We start from the raw sequence: 20,163 nt of genomic DNA, 5'->3' as shown, positions 1-20,163 counted from the left end.
TTTACTTAAAAACCACAACTTTCATTGTGAAAGAGTATTAACCAATTCAATACCATTTTATACCTGACTTACTCCTCCTTAAACCAGGAATTTCTATGGATAAAGCTATTATTTTGGGAATTTCATATGGACCATATGCTGCCTTTGTCTAGAGACAAACAAATGTAAAATAATACCTAATTATTTGTTCACACACTACATTTAAACTGCTGTTCTTAAAAGGGCAAATGGAAGAAGAAAATAAATGCAAATGGAAAAACAGGAGAGGAATATGTCAAAAGGTAGCAACAGGAGTAAGAGAAACTGAAAGGAGAGTTGGAACAGAAATCTGTGGTATATCATCTTGCTGTCTTCACCTTGCTGCCCACATGCTTAAAAGACTTCAGATTCAGACTCAGCTCCTGGTGGGCCTTTCATTTTGTCAGCTTCAGTCTGCCGCTGGAGACAGCTCTCAGACGGAAGTTTTCAGGAAGAAAGACACTTTGCTTTGCTTTACCTTATCGATTTGAGAACATAGAGAGGCAGGAAATTTTATTCTGGCTCAATTATTCACAAAAAGCAAGCAGAGACTTGTCAGATTTTGAAGGGAGAAAAGTGACATATTGAAAAGACAGTGACAAAATAACCCAGAAAATAGGCCTACATATGAATGGTTTACCTGCCTACATTGTCACACTAACGCTGTGCCCAGAATACACCGTCTATGATTTCTAGCAAAGATTTCAGGAAGAGAGCAATACTCACTGATTACTAATTTACAAAAAAGCAACCCACCCTTCTGCTTAAAATTATTCTCCCCTTTTCCCCTGCACTTTGGCAGCAGGGTCACATCAACTGATTTCTAAATCCTGGCTGAGAACCCTCTGGGTATGAAATGTGTAAGGCAGTTAAGTCCTGTCTGTCTATCTGTTTTTCTCCTCCTTTCTTCCCTAATCCAAATCTTTTTGCTCTCTTAAGTGCCTGGGTGCCAGGTGGCACAAGCTGAAATCCGAACTTTTATGACGTGGTAGTTGATATTTCTGAATGTCAGCACGGGAACTGACCTAAAATTTCTGGTCCAGATACTGATGGTCTCCAAAGTAGTCAAGACTTTTTTTTGTAAATTTCTTCACTTGAAATTCTGTAATGCAATGTAGCATTACAGAGTACCCGAGCACGTTTTCTGATCAAGAGCCATTAAACTTTCTCCAGTTCAAACACACTCGCTGCGCAGTCCCTCATCAGTGAAGTACAGCAAATGCATCTTGAAGCTAATTTCCACTATTTTCTTGTGACTGGAAATAGCAGCAACGTACTTCTACAAGATATTTGAATAAACTAACAATATACTTGAAGAAAGTGCATTAGTATCTAATTGTGCTACTATCTTCTCACCAAAGACTTAGTTTTGGAATTCAGTCAGTCTCAGGAGTAGCACGAAGTCCTCTAGCCAGTTAACTACTGTTAAAGATAACATTTCTTTCCTATTAAGGTTAGTTTTATTGCCTAATATATTTTAAAATAATAGTTCTTTCATTTTTTTCCTGTCTTAAAATGTCTTTCGTCTTCAACCTTAGAACTGTTCTTTCTCCTAAAATACACATAAATGCACACACTTGCACGCTCAGAAACTCAAAAAGTCCTTTTACTGTTGCTCATGTTTAATCCCTGCAAGACAAGAATTCACCGCCTGCAGGACCCAACTTCACTGATAACAGTGCATTCAGGATGCATTTTCCTACGTGTTTCCTTCCCCCCACCACTCAATGGAGAAAACTGTATTTCCTTTCTGGGACACATACACGGATCGATTGTGCTTCAATGACTGCAGACCAGTTATGAAAAGGTGAAAATTTCTTATTTCTTTCTATACTATTGTTTTTGGGGATTACTGTTGCAAGGTTAAGATTAAAAAAAACAAAAAACAAAACCCCTTCATACACAACGGCCACAAGAACTCTGGGGGGCAAAGGCTGCAGAGTAACTCCTCCTGTATATGGCACTAACTGGTGAATTCTCATTTACTTGAAGTGAAAAAATTATTCACAAACTATTTTTCTTGCTTTGCTGTTATTGCAAAGCAGCAAGAACATCTCATTATCAAAGATATGGAGGAGATGCAGTATGTTTACTTCAAGATTTGTGCAAAGGAAGATCTAATAAGGAATAAATATGCCAATCAAACACTAATTGTTTAGTTTTTCATTCTCATCAACTGCAATATAAAAAACAAGACCAGCTATTGTTAATTTCAATTTTCATCAGCTTCTAATACTTTTTATACCTTAGTGTTTCATTTACAAGCTATATGGAAGATTGTTTATTTGCTGTTGCAATTTAAAAAAAAAAAAGGTTTTCTTAAAAAAACATTTGGTAAAAGCTTAAGCTTCCGAAATCTCAGCTTTGTTTTGAATTATCTTTACTTTCAAAAAAATTAGGCTGTATATGTACTTGCACGCTTTACTTGAAATGCTAAAAAATGTGATTTTTTTTTTTTTTGGTCCCAAAAGCAACATTCACTTTAATATAATTAATTCAGAGAAACACTTTTGCTTTCTTCTTTAGTGGAAAGAAAATGACAATGAAAATATCCTGATCTGAAACCTGTTGGGAAGTAATTTTCAGTAAGACCTTTAGTACAGAGCTGTTAGACTAAGGGCAAACAAACAAAGCCGGATGTTTTTCTTTTGAGCCTGCTGGAACAACTACTTTGTTAGAAAAGACATCACCTTTCTGTGTTACCAAATATAATTTTTAAAGATTAAGTTTATCCCGTTGTCAGTATTTCAGCTTACAAAGTAATTGGAATGTGCATTTTATTTCTACACTTACATTCCTATTATGAGTATTTTCTCTTATGCTACAAAGAAAATGCTTTTGAAATCACTGGACTGCATTCACATTGAAAGTCCCACCTTTGTACACAACTATACTTGTAATCCCCACTTCTTTATAAACTCTGATTTATGATCCTATTGAAGTTTTTTAACACTGAATCTGCCCCTAGCTGTGATACACACATGGATTACAAACATATATGTACTCTATATTAAGCAGATCAGTCATGATAGAAGACAGGGTTAAAGTGTCAGAGTTTGGGATGGCTACACGATTCTCCATGGATGAGCTACTCGGACATAAATGCCTAGCCCATCTTCAGGTTTTTCCAAATTTTTCCCACTGGAAATACTTTAGTCTGAGTCAGTATCACTGGAATAAGTGGAGCTCAGTGACCCTGCAATATTGTAATGGATAGTTATACCATTAATTAAGAAAAAACAAGCAACAAACCTCAACAAATACTCTTAAACCCTTAGTGCAGTCTGGCAGGAGGAACAAACTAGGTTATGTGTAAAGAGAAATCATTTTAGCTGTTACACCAAGCTCATTAAATTATCTCAAACATCCAAATACTTAAGAAAATGCCATTATATTAATGACTTATACTACTTCCAGTCTAATAAGCAGGAGATCATAGCTGAAGTGCTGATACACTTTGAATGTACACACAGGGAGCAGCTTTAAAGAGAGAAAAATTTTAATAGAAAATGACCTGCTAGGAGTTTTCAACTCTGATTTTTATCCTGTGTCAGCAAACCAAATAGCCAGCAAAATTCATAATTCATTGTGAGTAACTGTTAGGAAGTGCTTCAAGTGAACGGTCTGTGTTTTTTCTGATTTTGCTTCCTCTAGCCTATAGAAAAATGTAACAATTTAATAAAAGCCAAATTTGTGAAATTGTTTATTGACAGGAGGTGAGTAAGCAAACCGGTGGAGATGGACTGTAGGGAACTGAAATGAACAAAGGTCATCAGGCTCCTGGAAATAAGCCATTTTTCACTCAAGCTCTTATAGGAACTTCCCTTGTTGGATCACAGTAATACATTTGAGTGTTCAGAGGAGCAAGCTAAAATACTGACTACTACAGACTTCATTACTTTCACTCACCCGCTCAATCATATTTTGTTTTAATTCCTTTCAGGAGACTGAGAAAGTCACCTTGTTTAAATGGTCAACCCTTGCTATTTCACATAGTAGCTACCACGCAAACTCCAAAGTGTTCATATTATGCCAGGAAATCCTACCTCCTCCACAGGAGCCAAACAGTCTGGAACAATAATACACTATACAATATGCAACATTTTTACTCTTCTAACTTGAGGAATTTTGCCAAAGATGGAGTACTATTACTCAGAGAACTCCTGCTTCAATATCTTCATCTAAGCTCCGCACAGTGATACCGCAGTCAGCTAGCAAACTGTACATCACACACTAGCTACTGCATAACAACAAAATATGTTCTTACCTATCATCATCTGCCATATTATCTTATCGTCTCCATCTTAACCTTTTTAATTTAGCCAATTATATCCTGCTGTAGCCATTAAATTAAAAATATTTATCTATAAATGCTATCCATTTGCACAGATGTACACACAGGCTTGTATCATGCTGCTCTCATCCCACGTTCTTCTGTTTTCATTTTTATACTAAGGCAATGTATATCCATGAAAAATACTTAGATCCTTCTGCTGAGAACTGTAATTCCAGGAATATTTCTCATGAAATATGCTGCTTTAATAAAATGAAGTTAATTTCACTATTAATTTTCTTCTTTCTGTGAGGATTAAAATTCTAATAAATCACCATAATGCCAGGTAAATTAAAACCATCACAGACGCAGAATTAAATTGTCACAGGGTTTCAGAAAGGTAGTATGAGGTGTTTGTCTGATGGTAGCTGGTTTTGTATTCACTCACTGCCATTTGGCTCCCTTAACCTTCAGAGGGAGATTGGTATTTTTACACAGTCAAGATACAGGAATGAAAAAAATCTGTCATACCTGCAATGTGGAACAGACAAGTGCTGTACTGAGCAAGATCAGATACAGGCTGATATCTACCTCAAAAGCAGTCCTGGAAATACCTACGAAATTAGGTATATAAAACAAGAAACTGCCTTGATTAATGTCACACAATCCTTTTAACATACAACTGATAGAAACAGCTCATGAAAAAAACCCATACTTCATTCTTGTTATATCACACACAGTTTCATCTAAGAAAGAAGCGTGGAAGAAAATTGCTCTGAGTATGTCTTGATTCTGGCTATACTTCCATTAAATTTATGTTCCACAGAGTAACGCTATCAGTTTTAGAACAAAAGGAGAGGGTATTTAAAGACAACAAGGTATGGCTTCTGACATAGTCACAATACTTGTCTGTTCAACATTCCTGTGTGAACTCTACATACTGATATTAAAAGGAGTTATGTCAAAGCTTTCAGTCAGACGCTATAGGAATTTTTAGGGGAAAGGAAAATGCTAATGCCAGCTAGTTAAAAAGACTTAATTTTATATCTTAGATTTTATTCTAAGATTCCAAATTTACTCTTTTCTGGTTTTGTTTGCTTTGTTTTGTTTATGCAGCAGTCTATGCTGACATAAAACATTCTTGCCATTTATTTCTATGATAAAACTAAGACCAATAACTCATAGTAAGAAGCTGCAAAAACTAGTCTGATAACCGGACAGCAGACATAATATAAACCCATGTATTTTAAAGACCTTTCATGGATCATCACCTTTCAAACTCTGCTCTCATACTGTATTTAAAAATCTATTTAGTTTTTAAAAAATCCTATGTAGATTGTTCTTAACAGCCAAGAACCTAACTTAACTTAAGTTTAAAACTAACCCCATCAAGTGTCTAAAGGTAGCTCTCCCATCCCTATCTAATACACAACTGGCAGATGGAAAAATCAAATTATGGATTTATTCATTGCACATTTGTAAAAAGACAGTCATCACACAGTATTCCAGCAAGCCTTCATCTTTCAAAACTGTCTAGGGTGGGTGAAATGGTTACTGTTAAACTTTTAAGATCCAGCTTTAAAACTAAATGCTTTATGTCCTGTAACACACTACAACCTCCATGACAATCTCTCTTCTACAAAGCCGTAACTTCATTTATTTCAGGGTTATTTGTTCCCTAGCTTACCTTTGTCTAGAAATTCATCTACTCAACAAGAGAAGAAACTTTTCCTAGGGAAACAGAATGGAAAAAAATAGCTGTTTAATATCCACTGGCACAAACGACAGTTCAAAACCCCATGCTTGTATCTCTAGGGATTTAGATTTATTGGCGTCTTTACTAGCTGGGTCTTGGAAGCTTGCAAAGTCAGCCAGAAAGAACAGCATGTATATACTGAGACAGAAAACTCTGTGAACGACGGACATTTTTCACTGATGAGTTCTGTTTTTCCAAGAGGATGGAGTGAAGAACTGTAAATAACATGTTGGGCAGAGGTTGAAAAAGTTATCTAGCTTTTTATAGGCAACTTTAAGACTTCATCGCTTACTGAGTTTCTGGTCTTAATCCAATCACTATGAAAGTTTCACTTGCACAGTTAACTCCTTGCTCACTTTTGTTTTCAGAGTTGATGTTAAGATTGCATAAGAGAGTGAGCACACACAAGAGCAAGCAAGAGCAAATAAGAGAACAAACTCCTTTGTACCTACTAAAAGCATTCTTCCAATTAAAATGTTAGAAAATCTGGGCAGGAGGTGTACGAATAGAATTACAGTCACTTTACAAGTGAAAAAAAAGGGACAAAGAAGGAAAACAACTATCAAAGGTAAAGTCAGAAAAGAAATAATGAAAATTTGAATTCATATTGTAGGGGCAATTAGTATCACAATTTCCCGCTTCCCCTTCCCCCACTGGAAGCCATTTACCATGCTAGACAAGAAAAACAATAGAAACTAATATGCTTACTTGACTAAAATATGCGGATTCTCAAAAAGCTACCTTTTTCCACATAGACAATGTCAGCTCATTTCAAAAAAAGACATTAATATCAGTAAATTTAATGGAGTCAGAAAAAACACTAATTCCTTTCCATACATTCACTTTTATAAAATTAACTTTCAATCATGGTTTGACAGAAGGGCATTTTATGCATTTTGTCATTGTGCATTTTATTGAACCAATATCCAAAATTTAAGCGTTCTTTAAAAAAAAAAAAAAGGTTCTAGCCTTGATGCAAAAATAGCAAATATATGAATTATATTTGACAACGCACATATGCCTTCCTGAATCTGCAGGTGAGACAATGATTTTTTCAGAACGAGTTCCTCTATCCTGTGGCTCAATGGACGTTCAGTGATGTGTGCTGGGAGCACCGCGCCTGTGACATGGTGTTGCTCCACAGAAGATATAGTGAAGGAAAATTGAGAAAATTAACAAAGACCAAAAAGGAAGAAAAACAAGGAACAGAGGACGGGAAGACACTGATTTGGTTTCACTCTTCAATCTTCCAAACTTTAGCTTACACTGTAACCATAAAATAACCACCATTTATACAGCTGGCTGTATTTACAAATTAAGGCATAGGATTACACAATCATTTGGCTCAGAAAGGACTCCTGGAGGGTTTTTTATTTATTCCTCTGCAGCTTTCCACACAAATATCTCTTCACCACACCAGAAATGGTTTCCTCACAGAGATGAAGAACAATAGCTTTATAATGACATTATGCAGGAACGTAGGAAAAGTGATGAAATACTCATTAAAATTACTGAGGAAGCAAGCCAGGCAGGGAGCAAGTTAGCTCAAACTTAGCCCAAATGCAGAACAGCAAAGTCTCCATTATCTCTTCTTAAGGAGAGGTATGGGATGACCCTACAGCCTCGGCTCACACAAGCGCCTCTGCAGCAAAGATTCCCTGTAGCATAGTGCCTCCTAACAGCACACTAATGCGCTGCTGACAGCCTTTTCTAAATTGTCAAATCATTTCATAAAGTAGCTTGCTCTTCCTAGCACATGAGGAAAATATGTAGCATGTTTTTTACTTAATATCTGAAAACTTCATAGTCAGTAGAAAGCTGGCAGTAAGAATCTGCATTTACTGAACGTCACATTTACAAAGCAGAGAGTTCGTTCTTTCAGGGCCTATTTCCTGCACAGTGCAAACACAGATATTTCGTTGCTACAATATGGCCATCTCCTGAGAAGATTAAAGACAATTCTATCTTTTAAAGTAGGTAGGGATTTAACCATCCTCTAACTAGATGCCCCTGTCTGCATACCATAAACATGAAAAAAAAGCATAAAAATCTTAGACTATTAGGAGTGTTGTCATTATGGTATTCATTATTATTTTGTTTTATGCAATTACACAGAAGGTTAGTGTTATTGGTGGAGGTCACCTTTTCTAGACACTTTTTTTGTATACCACCTATTAAATGGTGCTAAGTCCAATAACTTATTTCAAGCGTTATCTAGCTGCTCGAATCAAAAAGGGTGTTGTGGGTTTGTTTTTTTTTTTTTTTTTTTTAATGATTCCTTTATGGTTTCTGTTCCATTGTGGTTGCATAAAAACAGCATGCAAAACACTCAGAAGCAAGACGGGCAAAAATGCATAACTAAACCCTTGTGATTTCTGGGATGTCACTTGTGATTTTTCTTTATTTATTTTTAAACTTGAGTTGGCATCCTCTCGTACTCATTTTCACGTAACGTGTCAGCAGCACTAAAAAGACCAACATTTTTTCAAAAAGTTACAACCAATCATGATCAAGCTAAAACATAACCATTCTCTTACAGCCCCCACACATGATTAAACTCAAACTCTCACCACAGTGAGACACAATTTCAACTCACATGGAGGCACAGTAACTTTCTTCAAGTTCTTTCCCTTTTCCCCAAATCTGATTCAAATGCCACTATTTTTCTCAGAAGACTCATGTTCCACATAGCAGATGTCTAGGAGCTGGAAGCACACTTGCCAACTGAAAAGATACACACCAGCTATGAGCAGGAGGAGAGTAACCCAGATCTATCATCAGCCAAGGACAGGAAGGAAAGCAGAGCAGTAAAAGTTTCTAGGAAAGTGCTTTTAGTCTGCTGTTGCCTCCCGTTTCAGGCTTTTCCAGTACACGGTAGGAAACAGTGAACCTGAGGCTTCAGTCAAGTTGCCACAACCAGCCTTGAAGAGCCATCCTTGGCCCCGCATGGTATTTGGGGGTTCTTCGGGTCAGCATTAGTAGCAACCTCAGACTGGGCAGAACAGAAGTCTAGAATAGGTTCAGACCACCCTAATGGATTTCCCTCTTCCTTAGATGATATATAGCCCATTATCTCTAACAGAGACATTAAATTCTGTAACGAGTGTTTCATTTTAATTCAAGCCATGGGGATCATTAATGCTGAGGTTACACTTCAGGAGCTGGGAGAGAAACAAGAGGAGGCTGTACCAGATCAAAAGAAAACCCCACTCAGCGCCATGTTTGACAGTGACCAGTAATGTATGCCTAAGGGAAGGTATAAAAACAATTCAGGCATATAATGAAACTTCCTTGATATACCTGCCCGGCTTCCAGGGAAGCTGAGGCATGTTGCCTTTTTTCCAACCCCCTCAACAGTCCCCTATATTAGGGACTTCATAACAGTCGTTTTTCCTACATCTCAAATTCACCTGTATGGCTCTAGTTGTACAGAACCCCAGAACAGAGTCAGCCCTTGCACCTTGCTCTTCTTTTCAGAATCAGCTTTCCTCTGGTAAGACGGAGAGACATAACTCTCAACCTGAAATACAATTAGGTAAAGAACCTGCTACACAGGGACAGGGAAAGCCCCCGCTGGTTATCACCATGCCATAATAAGGGCTACCCCTAGAAACTTGCAGCACCAAACTTAGACTTCCTTCTTCAACTGCTCTGCCAGTGCCCAGTCACACCTGGTATGATCAATGGCAAATTAAAGTGAAATCACTGTGCTTTCTCAGCTTCTGGCTCCCAGTGGACGCTGCTACCTTAATTTGACCCTGCTTACTCAGATCACTAAATGAAGAGCTTCAGGGATACAGCAGAGAATAAACATACTGTGTTTCTTTTGGAATTAAAAATAGAACAATTATCCTTAACAGTTTGCAGCAAGACTTCAAGCACATGAATGCATTGTAGTATATTGTATGCATGCACAGCTTTGTATGTGGGGAACAGTTACCAAAGATGGACATCAAGATCTGTGGTAACAATAATCTGTTGTAATAAAGAAGATGTGCTAGGAAAATACAAATACTGCACATTAAACCATATGGAGAAGCTAGTGGTACACTGAGCTCAACCATCAAAACGCTTCTTCCACAATCACCACCCACGCACAGACTGATGAATACCCATCATCTGTGCACAAAGTTTAACTTTGTTTTATTAATAGTGGCATGAAATCTGAATATATAAAAAAAAAAGTGCCCTACTATATAAAGCAGTGTTTTGGGATTTTTTTTTTCCTCCTGGTGAATTAATTTCTAATTTAGTTACTATAGAAACCATCCTGGAGCCCTCCTTAAGGAAAACAAAAAGTCCCTCTATATATTTACACGCACACAGAGATAAAGAAGAGGAGAAAAGCTAGAGTGTACCTGAACATGCAGGTTATAGAGAAATGTGTAACTGGGCAAACAAAAAAGACCTGGCATTCATTTATAGGAACGTAGCTAAAACTCCTGTATGTCTAACTGCAATAATCATTCATACAATGATTGCCATCACTAGCAGGGCCATGAATGTGCAAAAACCTCTGGTCCTAGAAAGTCAGGGCCGTTCTTTTCTGTTTGGGAAACAAATAGGTACAATAATGCAGTCAGCATTTTTTTCTTAGAACTGAAAAAGGGAAGTTCTGTGCATCCTGACATTATTCTAATACGTCAAATGAGAGGAAATCAGGGCTAAGTGAACATGCCTTTTTTGCTCATTCTGAAGATGGTAAAAAATGAATTCAAAGAGAGTTCAGTCACAGCTGAGTGACAGCTAACAAATTAGACAACAGACCGTGACACGCAGATTAAGACCAGCAGTTCTGCAGTAAAAATTAACAAGAGACAGCTTTACCCAGGTTTATTTCTTTTCATACAGTGCTGCCATAACATTTCATAAATAATTCTACTAGGAGTACGCATGATTTATAAAATGTCTGTGAGGAACAGGCTGGCACAGTCCCTACTTGTCTTTGAGCTGCTAGCTTTCTCTCTTGCACACTGTTGTTTGTACTTGTAAAATTGAGTCAGCTATAATTTCAACAACCCTGAATCTTCTGTACAAGAGATTAAAAACACTCATGCTACTTGCTCCAGAAGAAAAAGGTATTCCAATAGTAAAGTAGCTACAGAAAGCCACTTAGACATTCATTTAACTCTTTTGTGTCATGAAGGCCAAAGAGTTCTCAAAAATAAAACAAATGCATTTCATAGAAGCAAATAAACACTTCAGGAATTGTTTCTGTTGAAAATAGCCCTGGAGGACATTAATATGCTTAGAAAAATCTTAAGGTTGGCCATTTAATTTCTAAGATTAGATGCAACTACTTACTTTTGTAGAGCTCTATCATTTCTGTTTTATCACCCGACTCTATGTGAAGACACTAGCTGGGACAGTGGGCTGCAACACCATCTGTATGCAACGGATGACACGCAAGTCTGTATTCTGAGTGCTGACCCAGATGGTGCAGTATGATTGCTTACCCACCGCCTGGCAAGGAGCTTTGCATGAGAACAAACTAGTTGAGGTTTAACCCAGACAAGGTCAACACAGTGTTGAATGATTATTTTCCAAGTTGTTCACAGGTTTAGGTTTGTCCAATTCTGGAATGTCAAATGACACTAACAGCTTTTTTTTCATGGGCACTTGTAGCCATTTCTCTCTCTGGTCTGGATTTTCTCACTGTGCTATGTCTGTGTCATCTGCACTGGATTACTGCCACATGTTCCACCCAGAGTGTTACTTGAATAGGATTCTGAAAATATAGCTGGGTAGGAAATGAGACCACCAAAATATTTTATCATGCTAAACTCATAATGTACACTGTACCTGTTAACAGAAGACTAACCTACGTGTGTGCAGCAATAAATAAGTCAAGATGTCATCACTGATTCGCAAAGGCCTCAACAAGTTGTTTTGCTCTCTGAGGCACTCTGTGTGCTACTTTACTTATACTATGACCATAGCTGAGACGCACTGGAGTTGAGCTCCCGAACTGAAATTTCTCAAGCCTGGAGGTAGCTGTCTACATGGAGGACTCTAAACTAACATTGTCTTCCTCTGTTGGCAGACCCAAGTTCAAGCTGAGAACATCATTTTCACAAATCTCACTTTTCTAACAGTATTGCCGATATATTGCATTGGGCTAGCACATACCTTTTGTTGAAGGTTATCTTTTATTTCAAAGTGTATTTAATTTTTTTATTAAAGGAAATTAATAATTTTAAATTATGGGAATCAAGTTTTTGTTGATTTACAAAATAGAATTATTATACAGCTGTGTAGTATTTATACCAGCTCTTTTCATCCTTCAGAGTATAAAAAGATCAATATGCAGAATAAGCAGTGATTATTTTTTGAAATAATGCTGGAAACATCCACCTAGGGATTCAGTGGAATCTATCTTTAAATTAAATTATCTAGCATAAGCATTCAAAAACTAGACATGATTTAGGTCAACCACTGATCTCTCTTAATGTGGTAATTCACATTTTCAAGTAGAAACACGCCCTTATATACACTGCTCAGTTCCCTACTGCTCATCTTCCTCATGTATGAAAACATAGTATACTCTTGACACTTAACCCTGCAATGATGAACAAGTCAGCCTTGATCATGCAAAATTCATACTTGACTTGGAGCATTTGAGTAATTTCATTAACTTCTACAAGAATACTTGCATTATCTGGATCCGAGCCAAAGTATTTACCAGCTTGAAGAGTTAATCAACACCGCAGGATTCTTGCAGGGAAAGCAGGCAGATATTGCAGGGAAATAACCAGAACAACGTCATGTAGTCATCAACTGTTTGGTCTATACCACACATCAGGGTGACAGTATTTGTTAATCAAAACTTCCATCCAGAAAGATGGAATGACATAGAAGCTCTTTTTGCAAACCGATCCATGATACAATTTTGAACCACTGTTTCCTTAGTTGTTCAACCCATCTGAGGGATTATAATCAGAGAAGAGCACTTACCTTATACTTAACAGAACTTTGCACCGAAGTGCTAATTAACACAACATACAGAAAAAAATGAAGATAGATGTTAACAGATATAAAATGGAAATAACTTTACAATTAACATACTAAAACAGAAGCACCGGATGGGAAAGCAGAGACATAAAATTCTGTCACTGCAATCACAGGCAACCATGTAACAGATACATAGTCCAGAAAACAAACAGAACATCTCCAGGTTCCTGCCACATGCTGCAAGCTGCAAAACAGCTACAGAATCCTATCACAAAAGAGCAGAAGGCACAAAACCCCAGAACATACCACAGAAAAGCCGGAGATACTGAAGACAATAGCAATGTGTTAAGTCACAGTCACAGCCGGGAATGTGACAGATAAATGCTCATGTAAGTCTCTGAAGTATTCTGTGTCCTATGTCACTGAGAGGCACAGACACTCCTGTGGACTAGAAGATATCACAGACACAGGGACAGTCTATACAATAGTGCTGCTACTCCAGTGTGGGACTCGGAAATACTTGTTCTGCTGAGCCACGCTACAACAACTGAATACGAGAAAACTTCCAACTCCAGAGACTTCTTAGAGCAACTAGCATTATTTTTTTGTCATGAGAAACACAAGTCTAGTTGAGAAACAGTAAACAAGAGGATAATTAAGATTAACAGAATTAGAATTTTTATAGAGGGCTCAAGCATCAAGTATATGGTAAATGATGCCTAACAAAGAAATGTTGGTGCTTCTCGCCCCATGTTTTCAAGCTCATCAGAAATAATCCTTCTAACGTGGTTTCCTTCAAGACAGGAAAATCCCAGTTAATATCTCTATAATACAATTCTGCCTTTCCTTTAGCCACTCATGGTTTGTTTAATGCGCCTTTGCTGAATTTCACATTACCATCCCTTCCTAAACCATTCAAATGAGAAACAGGTGTTAAAAGGAGGGCTGAGAAAGTATGGGTGTGTTTATCAGCTGTATAAACTTACATTGAAGAAATTCGTCTTGTTCCTCTCACAGAAGAGGCCCTGCGCAGGCATGTGCTTCAGCTGCTGCCAGGGGACCCCACTGCCCAGCAGCACGTCGCGGGCCCACTGCAGGTTCTGCGGATGAAATGGGGCAGGTGAGTTGCAGGCAGGAGACGGAAATGCCACCACAGGTAGAAATACAAAGTGCTCACTGGCTTTTACTTATTAACCTGCATTGTCATTTCTCAGTTTCCATGTAACTGCTGTTCTGACAGTATTTGCAGAAGCTTGCAATTTGGAGAAGACACCCCTCAGGAGAGAGAAGCCTGCTTGTTTCGCAGAGCAAGCATCCAGACTGATCAGTCCTAGCAGACTTGTCAGCCCCCAACAGCTGCTGAATCTAGCCTCATATCATCAAGTTTGGTTTGTGGTGTTTTTGTTTGTTTGGTTGGTTGGTTTTTTTAACCTGTCTTCTCTTCATTGAGATCTACCCGCCAGCTCCTGTCACCTACAAAAACCTGAACTATAGTGTCACCTACAGAAACCTGAACTACAGGTATATTTAAAACACTTTAATTTTTTTGTTAACAGCTGTTAAAAGATGTTGTACTGTTCAATATAAAAATAATTTTTATATAAAAATATAAAATTTCTCAGCAAACAGTGGAACCCACTGTCCTGGGTATCCTGTGGCCTTCCTCCACACATCAGGCCCCCCACTTAACCGCCCCCCCCCCCAGCCCTCCCTTGTCCCTCAGTCCCTCCAGTTTCATAGAATCACAGAATTGTCTAGGTTGGAAGGGACCTTTCAGATCATTGAGTCCAACCATCCACCTACACTGACAAAACCATCACTAAACCATGTCCCGCAGCACCACGTCTACCCATCTTTTAAATGCCTCCAGGGATGGCAACTCCACCACTTCCCTGGGCAGCCTGTTCCAATGCTTGACAACCCTTTTGGTGAAGAAATTTTTCCTAATACCCAATCTAAATCTCCCCCAGCACAACTTGAGGCCACTTCCCCTTGTTCTATTGCCTGTTACTTGGGAGAAGAGACCAACCCCCCCTCGCTACAACCGCCTTTCAGGCAGTTGTAGAGAGCGAGAAGGTCTCCCCTCAGCCTCCCTTTCTCCAGGCCAAACACCCCCAGCTCCCTCAGCCGCTCCTCGTAACACTTGTGCTCCAGACCCCTCACCAGCTCCGTTGCCCTTCTCTGGACCCACTCCAGCATCTCAATGTCTTTCCAAAGTTTCCAATGTCACTACAAAGTGAGGGGCCCAAAACTCAACTCCCTCCTCGGGGTAACTGCCCACGAGACACGCCTGCCAGCCCCCAGGCCTAGCAGCAGAGGCAACCTTTAGGCCTGAACTGCAGCCACCTTTTAGTGGGGTGGTGAATTCAGGCGTTTTACATCTACCCAGCCATTGCCTTCCCTGTAATTTCACTTAACACCTCTGGAAATTTCCATGCCTGTCATCAAATTTGGTTAACAGCGCTCAGTGAGTTAACAAGAAAGTATCAGTAGGAGACTAAATGATAGACAACAATCAAAAATTCATAAAAGCAGTACCCCTCAAAGAGTTCAATGCATGAGCATCTCCTGTGTAGCTGAGAACTAGGGACAGCTGTTGGCTCCAGGCAAAACATTACTAACAGATGGGACAATTATTAATTGTAAGGTTTCACCAACAGAAGTTTTGCTTTACTTCATTTTTTATTTCAGTATTAGAAAGTAGCATTTGAGTCATAATAGACTGGCATTTTTAGAGGTAACTTCACTACAGAACAGATAAAAGGAAGAGGAAGATATTTGGTTCACAGAGACAAATGAGAACGCTGAATTCTGATTTGTGTTCTGTGGGCTGGAAATATGCCTCTGTGAATCATATATTTGATTAAATCATGTCCATCCAAGAAGTATAGTCCAGTTGTAATGTTTGGTTTGGGGTTTTTTTTGTTGCTGTTGTTTGTTTTTTTGTTTTTTGGGGGGTGGGGGGGGCAAGGGGGATATTAGAAAAGTTCTTGTCCTGTCTTCCAGATTATTTTCTTTACAAGACTCTGGTGAAACAGTGAAAGCCCTGCTAAATCATAAGTGCTCTTGTCTTAATGACAGTAATCATGCAGAAATCTCCAATGTCTTACTAGAATTGGAGCATCCCCTCTGGCAAAATGCTGATTACGGATTCATATGAGAGCCGAACACTGGAAATACTAACCAGATATTTACGGATGTCAAAAATCCTTCATTCAGAGAGCCGATACAGGTATTATACAGGACCTTCATGATTATAGTGTACGACAGTCGAGGGGATTTTGGTAGCTTTCTTTTGGTATGGAACAAATACATGTTCACTCATAACCATCACAAGGTACTTTCTGGCTAGTTGGGGGAACCAGTAAATTTAATTATTATTACTGAGTGTCAAATTTAATTAAGACTGAAGAAAGCAAAGTATGTAAACTTAACTGTATGCTAACTTTTTCCTACGGTACTTCTTTTGTAATATGTATTTCTGTAATCCTATTAACCTAAGCCTGCAAAATACTTTGAAATACATACAAAAGAAAATACAACATGGAAAAGAACCTACAAAAATCTGGTCTTCCATGAAAGTCATCCTCTTTTGAACAAAATCAGAATCCAGCAAAAATAAGCCTATCATAACGTCCAAGATGTAGGCATATAAATGCTTTATTTTATGCCAATCATAGTCATCTGAAACTTAAGTAGATTCCAAGTGTGAAAATGAAGTAAAAAAAATTGCCTAATGTGTGGCAATCTGAATCTTACAGTTAAAACTATCACATAAAAATTAAAGGAAAACAAAACCCTCAAGAAAGCTACCACCACAAAGCTTCAATATAAAATCCCAGCCAAAACAAATTTTAGCTATGGATGTATTCCTGAATCTAAGTTTTACAATGAAAATGTTAAGAGATCACTAGCTGTATCATCATGCTGTGGTGATTTGCTGTGTACATTATACTGACCATCCATAGGCATGTATTTGATACACATAATTCATAGGCTTTTATTGAACAAGATGATGACAGTAACCTAGCTAGGAGGAGAAAAAGATCATTCAGACAAATGGGGCAATTACACGGTAACTTCACACAATCAAACCTAATAGGAATAAAAGATGTCGTTACAGATTTTCCACTACCCTTCTCCTTAAATCAGCATGATCTGTTATTCTCAGTAAATACGCCTGAGCAGGTCTCAACTCATTAGATTTCAGAGTCTGCTCTGCTTAGTTTTTAGCCGATGAAGTTATTAGGAGTGGGTGAAGGGATCCAGGACATAGCAAAAAGGATTTATTCTTCCTGGCACACTGCTTGCCAGTCTGAAATGCTGGATTTAGCTGTCTGACTCAGGGCAATTATGAAGTACTCTTTCCAGTTCAGCTGTTGCCTCCCACATCTTCATCACCCCAAGATTCAAAGACAAGATGACTGACAGGGTACAAGAACTTGCAAAAACGTTTACCAGCATTATTAAACTGGAAAAGGAAAATCTCCTATGGTCAACCAAGTGGAAATCTGAGTCACCTGAGATAGACACCCCTTACATGGTGTCAGAAACCACCTTTACCTAACTTGGAAACTCCACGAAGAGCTGCAGAGAGGTGTACAAAACATCCCACTATATCTTAATCCTTCCCTCTGTTTTCTTTTATAGTCTGTTAGAAGGCTTTGTCTCAAAAAAAACCCTAGTGCTCCTGCATCAAATAAAAGCAAAAAACCCAAAACACTATTGACCTCAAAGGGTAGCCTTTTGAATGAACTGTTATTACTGAACTGTTGCTACTTGAAATGCTTACATCCGTTATGCTTACAGATTATGCCTGTCTCCAAGTATATATTAAACCTACATATGTATAATTTTGTAATTTTTACATGCATGTATTACGCCTACTTTGACTAAATTGTCACGCTACGATATTATACCTGACATTAATTTCCCCATTAAGGACTCTGTTAATAATGGACATAATAGAAGATACAAACTTTAAAAACCTCAGTCATACAAACAATATCTGTGAGCAGGTTCTTCTGGGATTTACAGAGTACTTTTTTTTTTCCAAGATAAAAAATCATGTAAGCAAAAATGTTTATTTCGTGGCACTCTGATGGTGGCAGAATATCAGACCAGTTCTACATACTGATCCATAAGGACCATAAGGCAAATACTTTTCACAAAACTTTTTAGTTATACTGACAAGCAGCATCTTGCCAAGTCCTATCTTTTCCTTACCAACTGTGCCAACACTCATTTTGGAGGTAAAAAAATCACAAAGGATGAAGACTTTACTTCAAGACAGAGACAAGGCAAATGGGAAACTAAAACTACTGCCCAAACTGGCACTGAATTTTCAGCTTCTGAAAATTTATCCTTACTTCCCTGCATATTTATTCCAACAAAAAAAAGCTATGTACAATTTGCTCTGATAACAAAATAAAACAAAGAGAAATAGCCTCCACATAGTAAGCAGGATTTTGCGGGGGGGGGGGGGGGGGGGGGGAAGCAGAGCACGTAGCCAAACAAGATGTTGAAAGATTTTGAAAAGGATGTTAAAAAAAGCACTCGACAACTATTTTTACTAATCTCACAACAGCAAAACCGGTAATACTGTAAAATGGGAGAAAACAGATTGCATATGGAAAACTTGTTTTTCTATGCACCATGGAGACCTGCCAATTCCCTCCTTTCCCAGCCAACCGTGAATTTTGGCCATCAGTCTAAATTCTTCATACAAATTCCTGGCACTGGTACATAAATGCTGAGTTTTCCAAGATGGTTATATGCATTTAAAAATTAGTTTCGGCTTTCTAAAATTTACCAGTAATCCACTCTGTCCCCACAGCAACTCAACCTGATATAATTGATCTCATTTTTTAAATCAGGTTTATCATCAGTATATCTAAGCATACTTCTTATTCCAGTTATTGCTGGAAATGCATAGCTGCATTTTGCGTTTGAAGTTTGTTCAGGAGTGTAACTCCCACTAAAGACATAGTAGTGCACCATTAAAACAAAGACATTTGACATTGCTCTACAAAAGAACCTGAATGAGTTACCAAAGAAAGAAAATCACAACCTCATGAAAGTATGTAGTATAAATAAATCAGTAGGAAGATTTTTTTTTTTTGCAGTGTTAAGTAGTTGTTTGTTATACAGAGAAGCAATAAAAAAGGACAGGTAAATGCAATAATGCTAGTTGAAGGCAACCTGGTAACTACTAGGTTCAAACAGGCAGGATTTTTTTTTTTTTTTTTTTTTTGAGTTCTAAGAGGAGGTAGCTTTAGACAACAATGTGTATTTCATAAAGAAAAACATTACAAATCACTAAGGTGATATTTATATAGGGAAAGAGATACAAAAAGCAAAAGAGAAGGCTTCATCAGGAAAAAAAACACATAGAAGAAAATATTTTGCAAGTAGTTCCTCAGGCAAGGACATGCTATTTGAACCAATACATTGAAAACAGGCAGCCTTTTTTGTTGAATGTTGATACAAAATAATTTTCAGCAACAGTAATGACAGATTGCAGGAATCTACAGCTCCTATTAATAATTAGCTCCATGGAAAAATTAACAACTGTCACATACAAACAGCATAAGAATGTTTTCAAAACAAGCTATCTTTAAAAAAATGGTAATATTTTTCTGGATAATCACAGTACAGCCAAATGGAATATTCATCACCTTTCAGTAGATCGGTAAGATATGTTACTGCTCAATTTGAAGCAGTACTGTTGAAATGTTTTCTACTATGACGCAAGGGGTATGATTTGTTTCCATTACTTTCCCTTCCTTATTATTCACACAAGCTTCAGTACTGGTGGGGAAGAGACTTCAGGAAGCCACGCAGTGCAGCATATGACGTAACGCAAGACTTCCAAATACAAAAACTGTGAGTTCAAACCTTAATTATGACAATTAGGGAAATAACACTGACAATTTCAACCTGCTATTCACACACATTTTACCAACTGATACTTCAGAAAGACAAAGGATTATAATAACAGAAGTATGCAGAAGTAAAATAAAGAATGACATAATGTTAAAACCAAAATGATGATAATTCATAGCAGAAAGCTTTTGAAATTAATTTTATTATGAAGAATATGTAAGGGCCCTGCTGGAGCAAGCAAGTTATTTTGTCCTCATCTCAAAAAGGAACTGACTCTATT

The 20,163-nt window shown here is 37.8% G+C and overlaps 1 protein-coding gene across 7 annotated transcripts in view; it reads right to left on the bottom strand.

Annotated features, from left to right (window-relative positions):
• CABIN1 (calcineurin binding protein 1) overlaps window positions 1-20,163 on the bottom strand; it is a 129,949-nt gene that overhangs the window by 65,901 nt on the left and 43,885 nt on the right. For all 7 annotated transcript variants that reach the window (XR_008469086.1, XM_054219137.1, XM_054219133.1 and 4 more), the window contains one exon: window positions 13,985-14,098. Coding sequence is in view for 6 of the 7 variants with exons in the window: in XM_054219137.1 (XP_054075112.1) it covers window positions 13,985-14,098 (114 nt within the window). In the remaining variant the exon portion in view is untranslated. The remainder of the gene's footprint in view (window positions 1-13,984; window positions 14,099-20,163) is intronic.

This window comes from Rissa tridactyla, chromosome 13 (genome assembly GCF_028500815.1).
Source record: "Rissa tridactyla isolate bRisTri1 chromosome 13, bRisTri1.patW.cur.20221130, whole genome shotgun sequence".
NCBI classification, from domain to species: Eukaryota; Metazoa; Chordata; class Aves; order Charadriiformes; family Laridae; genus Rissa; species Rissa tridactyla.
The sequence above is the reverse complement of the archived record's forward strand: the minus strand, read 5'-3'. Positions and strand labels throughout refer to the sequence as shown.